General features: G+C 44.9%; 1 protein-coding gene across 4 annotated transcripts in view; it reads right to left on the bottom strand.

The window, feature by feature from the left end:
• The window catches only part of ZMIZ1 (zinc finger MIZ-type containing 1), a 441,312-nt gene that overhangs the window by 173,971 nt on the left and 250,946 nt on the right, over nucleotides 1-16,395 (bottom strand). For all 4 annotated transcript variants that reach the window (XM_036734708.1, XM_036734709.1, XM_036734712.1 and 1 more), the window contains exon 7: nucleotides 897-1,010. In XM_036734708.1, coding sequence (XP_036590603.1) covers nucleotides 897-1,010 — 114 coding nt within the window. The remainder of the gene's footprint in view (nucleotides 1-896; nucleotides 1,011-16,395) is intronic.

Genomic DNA, 16,395 nt, shown 5'->3' with positions numbered 1-16,395 from the left:
GCCAAACAATTTTTTTTTAACAGCCCTAATTCGAAACCATCCTTCTAATGGGCAGGTCAGATCAGTCTCCCCTATGCTTTAAGAACTGCCACATAGTAAATGCTTCACAGATGTTCCCTTGACTAGGACCTCTCCTCGGGTTTTGTCTATTGGGAGAACTGTGATCTGAGCCTTTCACCAAGTGTCTGTGACATTCCTTTGTAACTCCCTGGATCTGAGTTTCTGTTCTAGCCAGTTAAAATTGCTGGTTATCCCCAGCACACCTGACCTTCCCTATCTTTCCTGAGTTGGTGCATAGGATACTGCTTTCTATCGATGTTTATTTCTTCCCTCTTTGAAAGGCTGACTCAATAATCATTTCTCTCCAGGAACCCTTTCCAGACTAACTCCCCATTTGATCAGATATTCATTCGTTTGGGCCTCTCCTTGGCTCTCAAGCCTCTGGTTCCATACCTCAGTGTGGCATATCATTTGGATGTGTCTCTATGGTTTACCACATGCAACTCTGTCTCTTCCTCCAACCAAACTCCAAACTTGAAATGTCAGGACTTAGAATCAGAATTCCTCAAGGCCAGGAATCATATCTCCTTCACCAGACTGAGAGCTTATCTGGGGAGGGGAACTGAATTTCCTCCTTTTCTTTTTCTTTCTCTCATGACACTATAAGCTACATTTGCTTATAGATATTCCTGAGACCTAAGGGAAGTCAATGCTCCCCTAGTCAATGCATTCAGGTAGGATTAAGGTTAGGTTGAAGGATTATGGCCATTTGTTAGAAGGTAGGTTACCCAGTTGCCTTTTCCTTATCACTGGCTCTTGGAAGAGTCCAGGTCACACAAATGTCAGGAACAAATGGGTCAGCATGGATGGCCCCATGCCATGAAGACCCAGCTTACCGTCAAACATCCCATCAGGCTCTGCTCGAAGGGCCTCTGGAAAGCTCTTGGGTCACCACACCAGTCCAGGAGCTCCGTCGCGGCATTGTGGAAGTTGGCAGGATTCTGCAAATGCTGGGGAGAGGAGAGACAAACTGAGCATGAGGCAAGGGAGAGCGAAGAGCCAAAGAGATAGATGAAAAGAAAAGGAAAAGTCACTAATACCTACATAACACTTTATACTTTGCAAAGCTCTGTAGGAAAGAATTCGGTAGAGTAGGAAGTGAACTGAGCTTGGAGTGACAAGCTCTGAACTTGAATTGCCCATTTGCCACATCCTACCTGTATAACCTTGGACAAGTCATTTACCCTTTCTGGGCCTCAGTTTCTCCATCTGTATAATGAGAGGTTTGAACTAGATGACCTCTAAGGTCCATCCTAGCTCCAGATCTATGACCTAGTATGCGTGATCTCCCTTGATGCTCATAACACCCCAGGAAAATAGGAAGGGACAGGTATCATTCCCCTCTTACAGCTGAGAAAGCTGAGGCTCTGACTTACCTGAGTTCAAACAGGGTAAATAGCAAAGCCAGGACTAGAATGAAGATGTGCCTCCTAACCCAGTGCTCTTTGCCCTATAACATTCTTAGTTCTAGAGAAACGACAAGATAGAACCCAGCTGGTTGGTTTTAATTCGACAGCCTATTTGCTAGGAGTTCCAGATCTGCTCAGGGAGCAGAGTAGGTTTTTTTCTAATCAGATGACGTGCAGAAACCTGCCAAGAGCTTCCCTTGAGTCTCTGGAATAGCCTATAAGCAAACAGCCCACAAGGGCAGCCAAGCAGCCACAAGTGGAGGAGAAACAAGCGTGTAGACAAAACACCTTAGTCCAGTGGCATACTGGAGGCAGACAAGGACAAAGGGAGTTTCTCTGTGTGATATAAAAGGAGGTAATCAGATGTCAATCTATTTAAAATTTGATACTAAATTAGCATCTGATAAGCCATCTTCTTCTTTTATATTAATTTGGGGGTGGGGAGAAGAGAGACACACAGTCAGGGTATTTCTAGGGGATGGATATGAGAAGTTTGGAAGAGAGGAAACCACTGTTATAAAGGATGCCCAGCACCTAGTTTAAAATCCCATATTCAGTCACCTCCATGAACCCTGCCTCCTCGGATGCTTATTATCTGTGTGACCTCAAGCAAGTTACTCAACTTCCTTGGGCTTCCTTTTCTTCACCTATAAAATGAGAGGTTTGGATTAGATAGCCTCTGGGGTCCCTTCCAGCTCTGTCTATGATCCAAAAAGCTGGTTCTGATGTGCTCCTATTTCGCAGTGGGGGGAGGGAGGGGCTCTGAATCACCGGCCCTGTTTTCTCACAAACTCTGGACCCAGAGTGCGGTCACTGGGAACAAAGAGATCTGGGGCGTCACATCCATGCCAGGACCCTGGAGAGAGGCATTGGGCTCATTCCAGCTGGGATAGACAGGGTTGTTTTCTCCCCAGGTTTGTGTTACAGTGTGACCTCAGCTCATTTTTTCAGAGTTAGAAGCCCCAAACCTCTTCTTCTTTCTCCCCATGGCTCACCTTCCCCAGCCCATGTTTGGTCTAGGCCACTGGAATTTGGGGGAGGGGCATCACATGGCATTCTACTACTTTGAGTCTACTATTCAAAGTTTTCTGGGTCCTTGGACCAAGAGGAGTCAGTTCCACAGCACAATGGGTCCAGCCTGTCAAGATTTGGCTTCAGTGTGAACTACCCACAGAACTGCAAGACAGGGGTCATTATCTGGAGGCTGAATTTCTCTAGGGATCTAGCATATCCAAAAAGTCTGTGTGTGCAAATGAGTGTGAGCTCATTAAATGTGAGCAAGGGTAGGTGCCACAAACGCATATAGTCCTCTACTTGCCCATCACTGATGGGTACCTTTTAAATGCTGGGTACTATGGAAGATGAAAAAAAGAGAAGGCTGTCTCTGTAGAGCTTACATGCTCTTTTCCATCCCACTGCATCCATTCTGCTGAGACTGCTTTTTCAAAGATTCCCAGTGAGCCTGGTTGCCAAATCCAATGACCTTTCTCAGTCCTCTTTGATTTTTCTATAGCTTTTCCCATAGTTGATCACTCCTTAAAACTGGATATTCTTTCTACTCTTGGCTTTGGGGACACCACATTCTCCTGGTTCTCCTTGTATCTCTCTTCCAACTCTTTCACTGATTCCTCAGTCTCCTTTTAATTACTGTAAGTATTTGTTCTTCAAGGGTCTGTTCTTGGCCTTCTTTTCTTCTTCCCCTTATATTTCCTTCCCCTGGAAAGGTCGCTTACTCTCAAGAAGGATGATTCCCAAATTTCTATGTCTACTTATGATTCCCCATCTTTAGTACTCAAGAGCTACATGTCAAACCGCTTCTGTTCTGGCATCTCAGCCACCAAAAACAAGCTTTTCATCTTCATCCAAGCCCTGACCCCATGTTCTGACTTTCACACTGCTGTTTATGTCCAGTATTGAGAATACTGCCTGCACACAGTAGGTGCTTAATAAATCTTTACTGAGTGACTCACTGGGGAATTCACCCATTCACTTCCTTTTCATTTCAACATTTATTAAACCCATTCACAAGTCACTGTGCTGGGTACAGGAAACACAAAGACCAAAAGGAAACAGTCCTTAAGTTCAAGGTCTTTACATCCTATTGGGGGATAGGTGAGTAAATACAAGTTTAGCCTTAACAAACAGAAAGGCCACTGCTTTCTCAGGTAAGGTAGGCTTGTGCCAGACTGTGGATGGCCTTGAATGTAAGAAATTTGGCACAGGAGTTCAAATTTCCTTGGCAAGCAATAGAAAGCCACTGAAGATGTTTGAGCAGAGGCCTGATATGATCAAATCCATATGAAAGAACAGATTATCTGCACAGCAATGTGAAGGACCCAGGCAGGTTAAGTACTGACAGAAGGCTAAACAGGGAGGTCCCATGACTCCAAAGTAGGAGCTCCTTTCACTGTACCATTCTACTTGCTCTCATACACTATTGTGTATTATGATTACGTATTTGTCTTACTCCTCTACTAGACTATAAGCTCCATGAGGACAGGTATCGTGCCTTCTCTGCCCTTTTTACCTTCCCCAGTGCCAAGGACAGTGCTCTGCATAGCGGGCATTTTAGAGATGGAAATATGAAAGAATAAGGGTGATCCCGCAAGCATTGTCTTTCAGGTTTGATTTCTGAGGAGCTGAATCAGGACAGGATCTGATCCCTGAGACTAGGGTGGTAGCATGTTTAAGCTGGGGAACTTTGCTCCTGTATTTCCAAATGAGATACAGGGATCAATCCATTCTCCTTCCTGAAATTCTACAAAACGGCTTAAACTATGTCATATCTTCAGCACCACACCCACCCCCCACCAAGTAAACAAAAAATCTCAGACCTCCTAAGCTCTTCTTTTAGTCATTTTCTTCCCTAATTCCTGTTGGCACCCCTTCCTCCCTCTATTCTAGGGTTCCCTGGACCTTCCACCTATCTGCCTTGCCTTAGTTCTGGTATTAAAGGAAGTAAATCAGAAGAAGAATTGGTACCCAGGTGCTGGCTCTGGGAACAAAGACCATAAGGTGAAATATCAAGCAGAAGCCTCCCTCCCTGATCCATGAATCAGAGTCAAGTTCACAACCCCAGCCAAATCACTGTGGGCTGGAAGCCGTGCGTCTGGGTGTGCCAGCTCCCACAGCAGCTGCATTGGGGCTTGGGGACAGGTCAGACCAGTTCCCTGGCAGCTGCAGCTGTGCACCTGGGGGGCACCAGGGCAGCCCCAGGGCAGTGAGGAAGGCTGCATGGGGCCCTTTCTGGGACCTCAGTTCTCCCCTTTTAGAGACTGGGAGATGGTTGGATTTCTGAAGCCCAGGAGGGAGCCAATAACAGACAAAACAGAACTTTGGGAAAGCAGGCAAATCGCAGAAGGTACTAAGGCAGCCTACAATGCACATGGGGGATTCATGGCCTCATCAGGGATCTCTTTATAACATTGATGTCAGAGGAAAGGATGAACACCTGTTGCCCAGGGTGACTTTATTTGTGCAGGTGCCTTCCTGCGTGGTACTGGCATGTTCCGGGTGCCATACAGTTCACAGTCTATCATAACCGATGAAGGAAAAGCCAAGTTATAATTTTATAATGGAGCTTTGTTTCCTCGAGCTGTATCTACCGGTATTTTGCCAGGCAAGCGCTCCCAAGTCACAGAATCATTTAATAGGATCACAGATTTAGAGCTGGAAGAGTCTGCAGAGGTGATCAAGACCAGTCCTCTCATTTTACAGATGAGGAAACTGAGACTCAGTAAGGATGACTTGCCTAGTGTCACATAGCTAGTAAGTGAACCCTAGAGTTTCTACTTTCCACTCCATGCAGAAACGCCATCCACAGCATCTTGGACAGTTGGTCAATCAGCTTCTACTTAAATGCTTGAGTGACAGGACACCCCAAAGCAGTCCACATCATTTACCATTTTTAAGTCTCTTAGCTCAGCATGTTCTCTGCTTTCCCAATGCCTGCTATACCTTCCTTGGTCCAAGTAACCACAGTAAGTATTTATTGAATTAAAATGATAAGAAAGAAGAGAGACAATCTTCAAAATGTCCCACCAGCCAAGGGACCACAAACATAGAGATATAAGAACAATCTAAGTCTAAGATTGTACAGTGCCACGTTGTAAAGGAAAAGATTTGTGTACTTGGGTGTCTAGCAAAGACCTCTAAGACATACAGTCACTCAATCCATTAAACTGACTGTACCTTTCACCCCTCTGGGCTCCCCATTCAAGATCCTTGATCTTACAAGGTGCAAGGAAAGTCAAGGGCTGATCAGATTTAATTACTGTTTCTGTCACTAACTGACTAGGCAACCTTAGGCAAGTCACAACCTCTGTGGGTCTCTGTTTCCTCATCTGTAAAATGAGGGGGTTGGGCTTCATTATTTGAATTCCCTTCTAGGACTAATATTTTGTGAAAGAGGGATACCCTGGAGGCAAAACCACTAACACTCTGTAACCTCTTCGACTTAGGTCTGCCCACTGGCTCCCTGGCCCCAGCTTTCCAGATAGGGAGAAAACAGTTCCAAGTTAGCTTAGTTTCCATCCCTGAAAAGGGAGTAAAGATGGAAGTCTAGACTTGCCTGTTTTTTTACTCCTGCACTAAGGGTGGGCCCTAGCACAGGAGAGCAGCTTAACTGTCCAATGCCTAGGCAGTCTAACCAATTTTTCTGCCCTTGTGCTTACCCGCCCTTTCTCTCTTTCTCTCTCTCTCTCTCTCTCTCTCTCTCTCTCTCTCTCTCTCTCTCTCTCTCTCTCTCTCTCCCCCTCCCTCCCTCCCTCTCTCTCTCTCTACGCACCCACCCCCTTCTCTCTCTGTCCCTGTCTCTTTCTTATAAAAAGACAAATTCAGATTCAACCATGAGCACTAAGTCTATCTGTCAGGGTGACCTTAGATGACCTTAATAGGAGGGAGGCAGCTTGTGGTAAGGGAAAAAAGACTAGATTTAGATTCAAAGACCCAGAATTCAAATACCACTTTTGTTATTTACTACCTGTGTGCCACTGGGCAAGTCAGGCAATCTCTCTGACTCTCAGTTTCCTTGTCTATAAAATGTGGGTGATGGGAGCCAGGGACTGTCCTAGATCAGATGTCCTAAGCCTGGGTCATGGGCCTCCAAGGCAGCCATGGATAGATTTTTGTGATTTGTGAAGCTGGATGGGAAAAAAATCCATCTTTATTTTCATTAACCTCTAACTGAAATCCAGTGTTTCTTTCAATTATAAATGTAGGCAACAAACCACAGTAGTATCAGCAGGACTTTGTCATGAATAGAAGAAACGAGAGACTTTTCATGTTGTGTTATAGTTGCTGCAGATATCACAAAATAGCATTTACGTTCATTACTACTTTGAAATTCCTATAGTTATTAGAATTCCTTCCATATAGATTACTATATCACATGGTTTTTTTTTGGGGGGGCGCGGCGGGGAGGCAATCAGGGTTAAGGGACTTGCCCAGGGTCACAAAACTTGTGCCAAATGTCAAATGTCTGCATTTGAACTCAGGTTCTCCTGACTCCAGAGTCAATTCTATATTCACTGTGCCACCTCGCTGTCCCAATCACATGATTTTTAAAAAAGATTTTAATAACTTCATTTCAATATAACAGATCTCCTTTGTAATCCTACACATTTATTTTGTGCATTAAAAAACAACCACCCTGAAAAGGGGTTCCTAGGCTTCACCAGAAACTATTAAAAGGATCAGTGATACCAGGCAGGTTAAGAATGCCTGGCTGGATGAATCCTAGGGTCCCTTCTAGCTCTAATTTTCTGTCTGAAACAAGGAAGAGATGTGTTTGGTCACAGTGTGCCCTACAGTTCGGACAAGGCATACTGTCTGCCTGAGGCAAAGGGGGAAAACTGCTCCCCCTACTTTTTTCATACACACACACACACACACACACACACACACACACACGCACACACACGCATACCTCCTGACATCATGTATGACCAGAAGTCTGGGGCCTTCACGGTAATACATTTGACTTGATCAACCATAACAAACCTGCATGAACTACAGAGTGGAAATTTCTAGCATTGAATACATATGTGTATACAAAAAGTAATCGTCAAATCTGTACATAATCCCAGCTCTGAGGTCTCATTATGGCATGGAAGTAACCCCGGATCCTTAAATTTATTATCAACAAATCAGGAACTTTGAGATGGGGGAGTACCCTGGAAAGGTTCCAACATGGTCCTAGCCCCAATGACTGTGCTGCTCAAGGTTCTGCCTAGCCATGTACAGAGAAGCAGATGGGTCACTAGGCAATGCTTATCACTAGGTGATGAAAATCAGTGCGAATACAGAAACAGCTGTCAATCTCCTTCCTCTTCTGCAGAGGGTAGTGACAGAGCAGACAACAAGGGGGCAGAGAATGCTAAGAAGCTTTTGTTTTTTTTTTAAGTCATCAACAAACAATTTTATGGTTGGCACTCTAAATATGGGATCTTTGTACCATGACCAATGAATTGACATACTATTCAAGGAACTGGACCACACCTAAGAAGATTAAATTTAATAAGTATAAATGTAAAGTTCAACATTTGGGGTGATAAAAATCAACAACTTGTATTTAAAAAAAATGTAGGTGTTTTGGTGGCCTGAAAGCTTGACAAAAATTTGATATCAGTGTGACAAATCTCTGTAAAAGCTTAGGCTGCAGGAAAAGGCTGGTGTACAGAATCTGCCCTAAGCAAACCACACCTCTAACAAGTCTAGGTATGATATTTTAAGAAGTGTATTAACAATTTGGAATGTGCCAGGAGATAGTGACCAGAGGGAGGAAAGAGAGAATAGATATTTATACAAAGCATTCTATGTGCCAGGCATTGTGTTAATCACTTTACAAATATTATCTCATTCAATCCTCACAATAACCCTGGGAGAGAGGTGCCATTATTTATTCCCATTTAACAGCTGAGGAAACTGAGATAGGTAAAGGATTCTGAAGAAGTTACAAAGCACCACCAAACAAGTTCTTCAGTATGGTCCAAAGCCAGGCAAGGGGGGAGGGAGAGAAAGAGGGATGTGGGGGGAGGGTAGAGAGAGAGAGAGAAAGACAGAGAGACAGACACAGAGAGAGAGAGCTAGCAATCCAACCCAGAAGAACCAAGGGAAGATTTATTTTGCCCACATTATGACATGCATCTGGGTGGGCAGCCCATTGAGTTGGTCTGGTCTGTCTCAGAAAGGCACTGTAGAAGGGCAAACAGAAGAGTACAAAAAGCAGTAAGATGTACCCTGATCACATGTGGGTAACTGGGCAATGCAGCCGATGATGCCATAAGGCTCCTTGACTCAAAAGCCCACTGCTTTTAACACTGTTTTCCCAGTGATGCTGTATAGCCATGAGTCACGGAAAACCACATCTCTGTAGAATAATAATTCCAGGTGCCCTAAAGGTCAGTGCAAAGACTCATGGTGGAAGTGAGTCAGCTGGAGCATATGACCAATGAGGATCTGTAGGTAAGAAATGGCATAGGAGACATCACCAAGGGCATGTCTAAATAGAAAAGGAAGTCAACTATCAGAGAGAGAGCAGAAGAGAGAGAAAGCTCAAGTGTTCAGAGCTTAGAAGACACTGAGTTCAAGCCCCTCATTTTACAGAAGAGGTAACCGAAGCACAGAGAGGTTCAGTGACTTGGCTGCCCTAGACTTTGTAAAATACTAAAAGAGCTAGAACGAAGACCTCTAGCATGTTGGGCAGATCCTCTAAGGGGGATTTGTGGAAGATAGTGACCTAGGATCACCCAGGATCCATCACCATACTGAATTATTTAGAGAAGGATTCAAAATCCATCTGTGTTGGTATCCCATCCACCACTGCAGATCAGAGCCCATCTAAGCCTCCTCATCCACCCTGTGTGATTCTCGTCCATCATTTCCCAAATCACCTTGTTTTTATAAAGATTTCTTGCTGGGCATTCACCTGCCTGTTGGACATAACTTATAAGTGTACTGGGACAAATGGAGTGGACAAATCCACTGGCCAGACCAATGGGAAGTTCTGCAGAGTCTGATTCTACTGTCCTAGATCCTCAAAGGCCAGTATGTCCTCATTATCACTGTGGAATAGTGGGGGAAAGCCCAGACTCCTCAGCCACTAATTAGCCATGTGATCATGAGCAAACTGCTTTACCTTTCCAGTCCTCAGTTTCCCCATCTGGCTGAGTGGGATAAAAACACCTGCCCTGCCTACAACAAAGAGCATCTTAGGGATATGATGTGATGGTATGTGCAAGTGTTTTGAAAAGTCAGAAGTGTTTTCACAGTTTAAAGTGTGTTATTGTTTCCTGAGCTCCCACTGTGACTGGGCTGGAGATAAAATGAATAATAGGAAAATAGCTATATAGAACAATGTTAGCAAGATGCTCAGGGTTTTATTCATCTCAGAGCAAAAGCCTCTTCTGTGGAAGCCAAGTAGACATCTCAGGAGGCAGCAGTGCCAGGGAAGTTGAGAATTCAAAAGCCCTTTGGCTGTTTCTAATTCAGCCAACATTCTAAAAACTAGACAAGGCTCATTCCCTAAGGAGATTTTATCCAGAGGTGGGAAGGAGAGGGCTGGATGCTGGTGAGCTATGGTTAGGATTTATGACCAGGCTGGAGTGCAGATTTCCTATGGGATGTGTTCGGTACCCTTTCTGTGCCTTTGGCAGAGGAAGAAACCTAAGGCTATTAGCCCAGGGTACCATGGAAAGGATGAGGGTTGACAAAGGTTGCCCATCCATGTTATGGGATTTGTGCCCAATCCTTTCTTTTCTTCACCACAATAAGAACACAGACTGGACCCCACCCTATCCTCATCCCCAGTTGGTTTAGGAAACTCCCAGTGAGGAAGGTTCATCTGCCAACGCAGGTCGGCACCTTCTCTGAAAAGCAAGAGTCTTAGCCAGAGTGGCAGGGGCACTGACAGGTAAGGGATCACATGGCCAGTATGTGTCTGAGGCAGGACTTGAACCAAGGTCTTCTTGGCATGGAGTCCAGTTCTCTCTCCTCTCTACCCCTCTCCTTCTCCACTTGCAATGGAGAAGAAAGGAATTCATTTTCTGGCTAGATGGCACATTCAGTTCTTCCAGCAAGACAATATGCTAAACGAAGCCACGTTCACCTCCTACCCAGTCCAAAGTTCTTCTCCCCATTTCCACCCACCATGTATCATGAAAGCCACCTTCCTAAGGTATTACTCTCATCAAAACCCTTCAGTTGCTCCCTGATCCTGCCTATCAAATCCATGATAAATGCCTGAGGTCCTGCCATTAAAGGTCTCAACGATTTGGCTTCAAGTGACCTTCCTTTTCGGTCCAAACTAGACTTCTCTTGTCCCCTGTTCCCAGCTCCCAACCTTTGCTTAGGCTATCACCCACTGCTGGAAAGGACTTTCTTTCATGCCTCCTCCTTACCTCCAGACCTCTGTCTTTTAAAGGTTCTCTCTTCCCATCAAAGCACAATTGCAGTGCTAAGCCCTCCACCAAGCCTTTCACCTCTCACTCTGCCCTGTGAAAGTGCCCTCCCTCCAAGAATTGTTCATAACACTTTGTTCAAAGCCCTCCCTTTTCATTTATCTAACTCGAACTGGCATTCTAGTTATTTGTGTAAGCATCCTTTCTCTCAATTAACCTATAAGTTCCTTGTGAGCCAGGTCCACGGTCCTACAGACCTTGATACCCCAAGGGCCCTGCATGCAGAAGGTTTTTAATATACATTTGCTAAAATCAAATGACCAGGAATGAACTAGGCAACCCCGGAGGAGGATGGTCACAATGCTTCTGGAGAGGATTGTTGTCTCCCTGCCTCCATTACTTATCACTTTCCTCCTTCATAATTCTTCTTCTTCTTCTTCTGAGGAAGAGGAGGAGGAGGAGGAGGAGGTACCAACCAACCAACCCACCAACCAACCAAACCACCAACCCACCAACCTATCAACCAACCAACCCACCAACCAACCAAACCACCAACCCACCAACCTATCAACCAACCAACCCACCAACCAACCAAACCACCGACCCACCAACCTAAGACTAGCAGGGGAATGAAAGGATGAGAGAAAGCAATTACCCAAACTGGAAATCAGTCCAGACACCCAGATTCACACCCACTAAATATAGAAAACAGATGCTCATCACACACAACGCTTCTTAGGTACAACAAAGTAAAGATGGGAACAATAAGCAGTTTGAAATTAAGGGCAATTACGGCGGGTTACTGTTATTTTATGAATATATCAAGACACTAACATGACAGCCCGGCTATGAAAACAAAAACATCTGAAAATCTACTTTATGTATTTTGATTTGCTGCCACGGAAAATAAAGGTGGAATTTTAATTTGTAAAAACTCACGTATTTCTGAGAGGGGGAGAACCCCATGTGCACCTGCCCCCTCCCCCTTTCCTTTGAAACATGTCATGCTCCCAACAGCTAGGGCCTCATTTGCCATGTTTAACTGCTGCTGAAATGGAAAGTCATGCAAATAAGGTAATTCTGAGGAGCAAACTGCTTAACTATGCTAAACGAGTGATTACATTGATTTAGCAATGCCAGGCCAAATCACCAGGGCGGATGGCGGGCTGCCTAGGCCCCTTGCCCCCCATGGAACCCACTTCATGACTCCCTCCTCTCCTTAATCAAGCCGTGAGAGAGTGGGGGCCCCCAATCCAACAGAGCACCAGCTAGCTGACTAGGTTCTGAAGAAAGCAGAAACTGTCGCAGCAGCCAGCTACCGAGGCTATGGTTTGGTAAAGTGGCGGTCCATGGATGGCACACTGCACATCCTCCCAAGGCCTAGGTAAAACTCTGCTCCCTCCGGGAAACCTTTTCAGATCATGCCAGTTCCCAGGGAGACTCCTCTAATCTCTCACGGCACTTTAGCATAGGGAGAGCTGGATTTGTAATCAGGAAGACCGCAGACACTTTCAGGCTGTACAACTTTGAGCAAAGTCACCTTGAGGCTTTCTAAGCCTCTGTTTCCTCATCTGTAAAATGAGGGCTCCTACTTCCCAAGGTTGTTGTAAGGATCAAATGAAGTAATACACGAAAAATGTTTTGCAAACCTAATTAAATGCTAATTATATGTTAACTATTATGGAAGAGCAGAGTTGGAAAGGAAGACAGAAGGTTATCCTGTTCAACCCACCCTAAAGCATGAATCCTTTTTCCCTATAACATTGCTGACGAGTGGTCACTTGGCCTCTGATTGAGCACCTCCACCAATGAGAAGGCAGCTAGGTGATGAAGTGAAGAGTAAGTCAGGAAGATCTGAGTTCAAATGTGACCTCACGAATTGTGTGACCCTGGGCAAGTCACTTAACTGTCTGCCTCAGTTTCCTCATCTGTAAAATGAGCTGGATAAGGAAATGACAAACCGCTCTAGTCTTTTTGCCAAGAAAACTCCAAATAGAGTCATGGCCAGTCAGACACAGCTGAAACGACTAAAGAATAACCTGGAACGTCTTCCAAGTTTTCACTTGTTCATATCCAGCCCATTTTACAACCTTCCTTTCTAGCATCATCGGAAGTTACGGGTCTACACAAACACTAAGGTCCAGCCTCACCAGGCTTCTTGCTGTTTCCCATGTATGGACACTCCATCTGCTGCCTCTGTATTTGCATGGATGTCTCTTCTGTCTGGAAGGTCTTCCCCCTCCTTAACCCCATCTCTCAGAATCATTAGCTTTCTTCACCATTCAGGTCAAATGCCACCTTCCATGGAGGTATCCCCCTAACCTCCAGTCTTTTTGTATCTCCTTTGTATGTACCTCCATGTGTACATGTCTCCTCCAAAGAGGCTATAAGCTCTCTCAATGCAAAAGCTGTTTTCATTTTTGTCTTTGGCATACAGTAGGCACTTAATAAATGTTGATTGATTAACCCGATTGACCTTTTGAGGCCCCGAGAGTTTAAGTCATTTTTTCCAGGATCATACAGCTAACAAGTGTCAGGGCTGGGATTTGAAACCCGGCTTGCTGGGTTTGGATTGATTTCAAGTCTGAGTACTTCTTGGGGACGAAGTGCGGCCTAATAGGAATCTCATTGGATCTGGGGTCAAAGGACCTGAGTTTGAATCCCAGCACTCTCTGTGTGACCTTGGACAAGTCAGTTTACTTCTTTGGGCCTCCTTTGATCTGTGAAATAAAGGAACTGAATCAGGCCTTGAAGGTCCTTTTAAATTCTCACTCGATGATTGCATGAATCATCCCTGGGTGAGCTCAGTTTCCCTTCTACAGGCTGGACTTACAAGTAAGATGAACAGGCGGCTGTCTTCCTAATATGCTTTCTGGTCTTGGAAGGCCTCCCCTCCCCGACAGTATCCCTCCCTTACCTGCTCACTGATATCTGAAATGCCACACAGGAGTTTCATCCCTTTCGCTTAAGGCCTTTGAGCTAGTAAAAGGCAAATCCTGCTGGGAGGTTGTGACAGAATGACCCTTTTCTTATAGAAGGTAGAAACTGTCTGTTATAACTGTATGTTTAAAGTAGTTTTGATGCTATAAAACCATAATGATAGGATTCAGGAAAAGTCATTTCCCTGGGAGGGCACCTGAGTGATGAACCATCAAAGAGAACCCCTGGGGAAGCAAGTGGAGCCGCTAGCTAGAGTCCAAAGGCGTGAGCAGTCATTGGGTTGAGACAGTGTCAATCATTTCTACTATGCTAATAAACCAAGAGCTAGAAACCTCTCTTAGAGAGGAAGCAGGAACTTAGTGGGGGCATCTGACATGGGCCCAGGGCTTAGAAACAGGAAGAAATGGTCATTTGTTCTTAGCCCTAGCAAAAGTTAACTCCAGGGATGATGACTAACTCTCCCCCTTGGGACTGTTGGAGACTATGTCTAGATGATATGGCCTTGACCAAGAGAGGAAAGGAACTGAATTTCACCACTGGCTAACGAACAGACTTTAGGCAACCAAATCATCCAGAAAGAAATAGCAAGGAATTCCAAATTAATGTCTCCAGGAGAGGCTAAGGAGAGGGACTGCCAGATTGCTAAAGAAAGACTGAAGTCCTAGGGGAAAAATCTTTGAGGGCCAGACAGGAAGGTCCAGTTGAAAGAATGCTGGACTTGGAGTCAGGAGATCTTGGTTTTAAATCCAGTTCTTAGAATTCCTTTGACTACAAGCAAGTCACAATCTCTCTGATCTTCAATTTACCAATCTGTAAAATGGGAATAATTATAGTTATACTTTCTACCTTGAAGGACTACTTAGGAAAGTTTTAAAGTACAATAGAAATTTAAGTTTTGATCATAGTGGATAGACCAGTTGGCCTTGGTCAGAAGGCTACAGGCGGTATGATGCTGGGCAAACACTTTCACCTCTTAGGGCCCTCTCTAAGATTACAAATTGCAGAGAAAGTGTGGATCTGAATTGATAGAGGAAGTCCGTCATGGAAAATTCCCTACACAGAAAAAAATCACAGATTCAATAAAAAAAGTTAGTAAGTATCTTGTGAGTATGTCCACAAGATGTGAGATCCAAGGTTATCTGAGGCTAACCTGTAGGCACTTTAAGATAAGAACTCTGTGCTTACCAGTTTTGGTGTCGCCTACATTGCTTTTGGCTTCAAAGGCGAACGGGGGAGGCAGACACAATGATGAAATCACAAACATTTCAAAATCGCAGAGTAAGTAGTTACCTAAATCACAGCCATGTTTTGGTTGAATTAAAACGAAAGGGAGTTTGTTCCGTCTGGCCAAGAAACTCCAGCACAGTTAGGGTCCCAGGAAGATGCAATGAACTAAACTGTATTCCCTGCTTCTGCCCCTATCTGCTCTGTGGATTCAGACTGGTAGAGTGAGGTCTGACCCTGACTAGAGGCTACTTCCTGCTGCTTACCCGACCTACGTAACAAGCCCCCTCTCCTGGAAGGGAGAAAGTACTCAGAGGAAACAGTCAGCCTCCAGTCCAGCCTTGAACAATAGAAACAGACGCATGAAGGCTACCTTGGAATCACTTGGGCTTTTCTCTTTAATTTTCCACCTGCCCCTCATATTTCCAAAATGAAGCTTTTTATGAACTCTCAAAGCAGCAAGTCTGAGAGAGACAGAATCACAGATTCCCAGGGCTCGGAGCAAGCATTCCCTGAGCTGCCTCACGTCCCCCACTGGTGCCCGCCACAAAGCCTGGCACACAGCGGCAGGCTCAATAAATGTTGGAGGATTGATTAAAATTTAAATGCCCCAGGGCAATGTATTCTATCAGAATCTGGCATCTGTGTGTGAATGAGTTTCTCTTGTTCCCGCTGAAGACACTTGCTGGCTCTGTGACCTGGGCCAAGTCATGTAACTTCTTGGACACAGACTCAGTTTCCTTCTCTGTGAAATGGAAACAGGGCTGCTGAGAAGTTTAATGGAGATAAGGTGTATAAAATGCATAAAAATGTCAGCTGCTGTTATTATGTCCTGTCATTCCTGGCAAATCAGCGGATTTTGTGGAAAAGATCAGAAGGTAGGGTAAAGTCTATCGAGAGCAGCCCCTAAAAGGTGGGGAGGAAAAGAGATTGTGGGCCTAGGAGGAGGGGACCAAAGAGGACCTTTCCCAACTTTAAAATTCTAAACAGAGGCTTTCCTGTGGAGAGTGGACCTCTTCATCTTTAAGGAGGGAATGCTGAAGAAGCCTTAGGGAGCAAACTCAGATGATCCAATCCAACCCCATGCATTCTGAGAGACAGGCTTAGTATGGAATCCTGCTTCAGACACTTCCTAGCTGTGTGACCGTGGTCAAGTCATTCAATCTCTCTGGGCCTCCCTGGACTCGATGGCCTTAAGGTCCTTCCCAGCTTGAAATCTATGATCCTCTGGTTCTTGGGCGAGGCTAGGGGGCGCCATAGTGCACAGAGCACTAAGCATGGAGTCAGGAAGATTCCTCTTCATGAGTTCAAATCTAGCCTCAGACCGGCTGTGTGACCCTGGGCAAGTCACTTAAGTCACTTAA

Source organism: Trichosurus vulpecula, chromosome 8 (genome assembly GCF_011100635.1).
Source record: "Trichosurus vulpecula isolate mTriVul1 chromosome 8, mTriVul1.pri, whole genome shotgun sequence".
NCBI classification, from domain to species: Eukaryota; Metazoa; Chordata; class Mammalia; order Diprotodontia; family Phalangeridae; genus Trichosurus; species Trichosurus vulpecula.
This window is presented reverse-complemented; position numbering and strand designations above follow the sequence as displayed.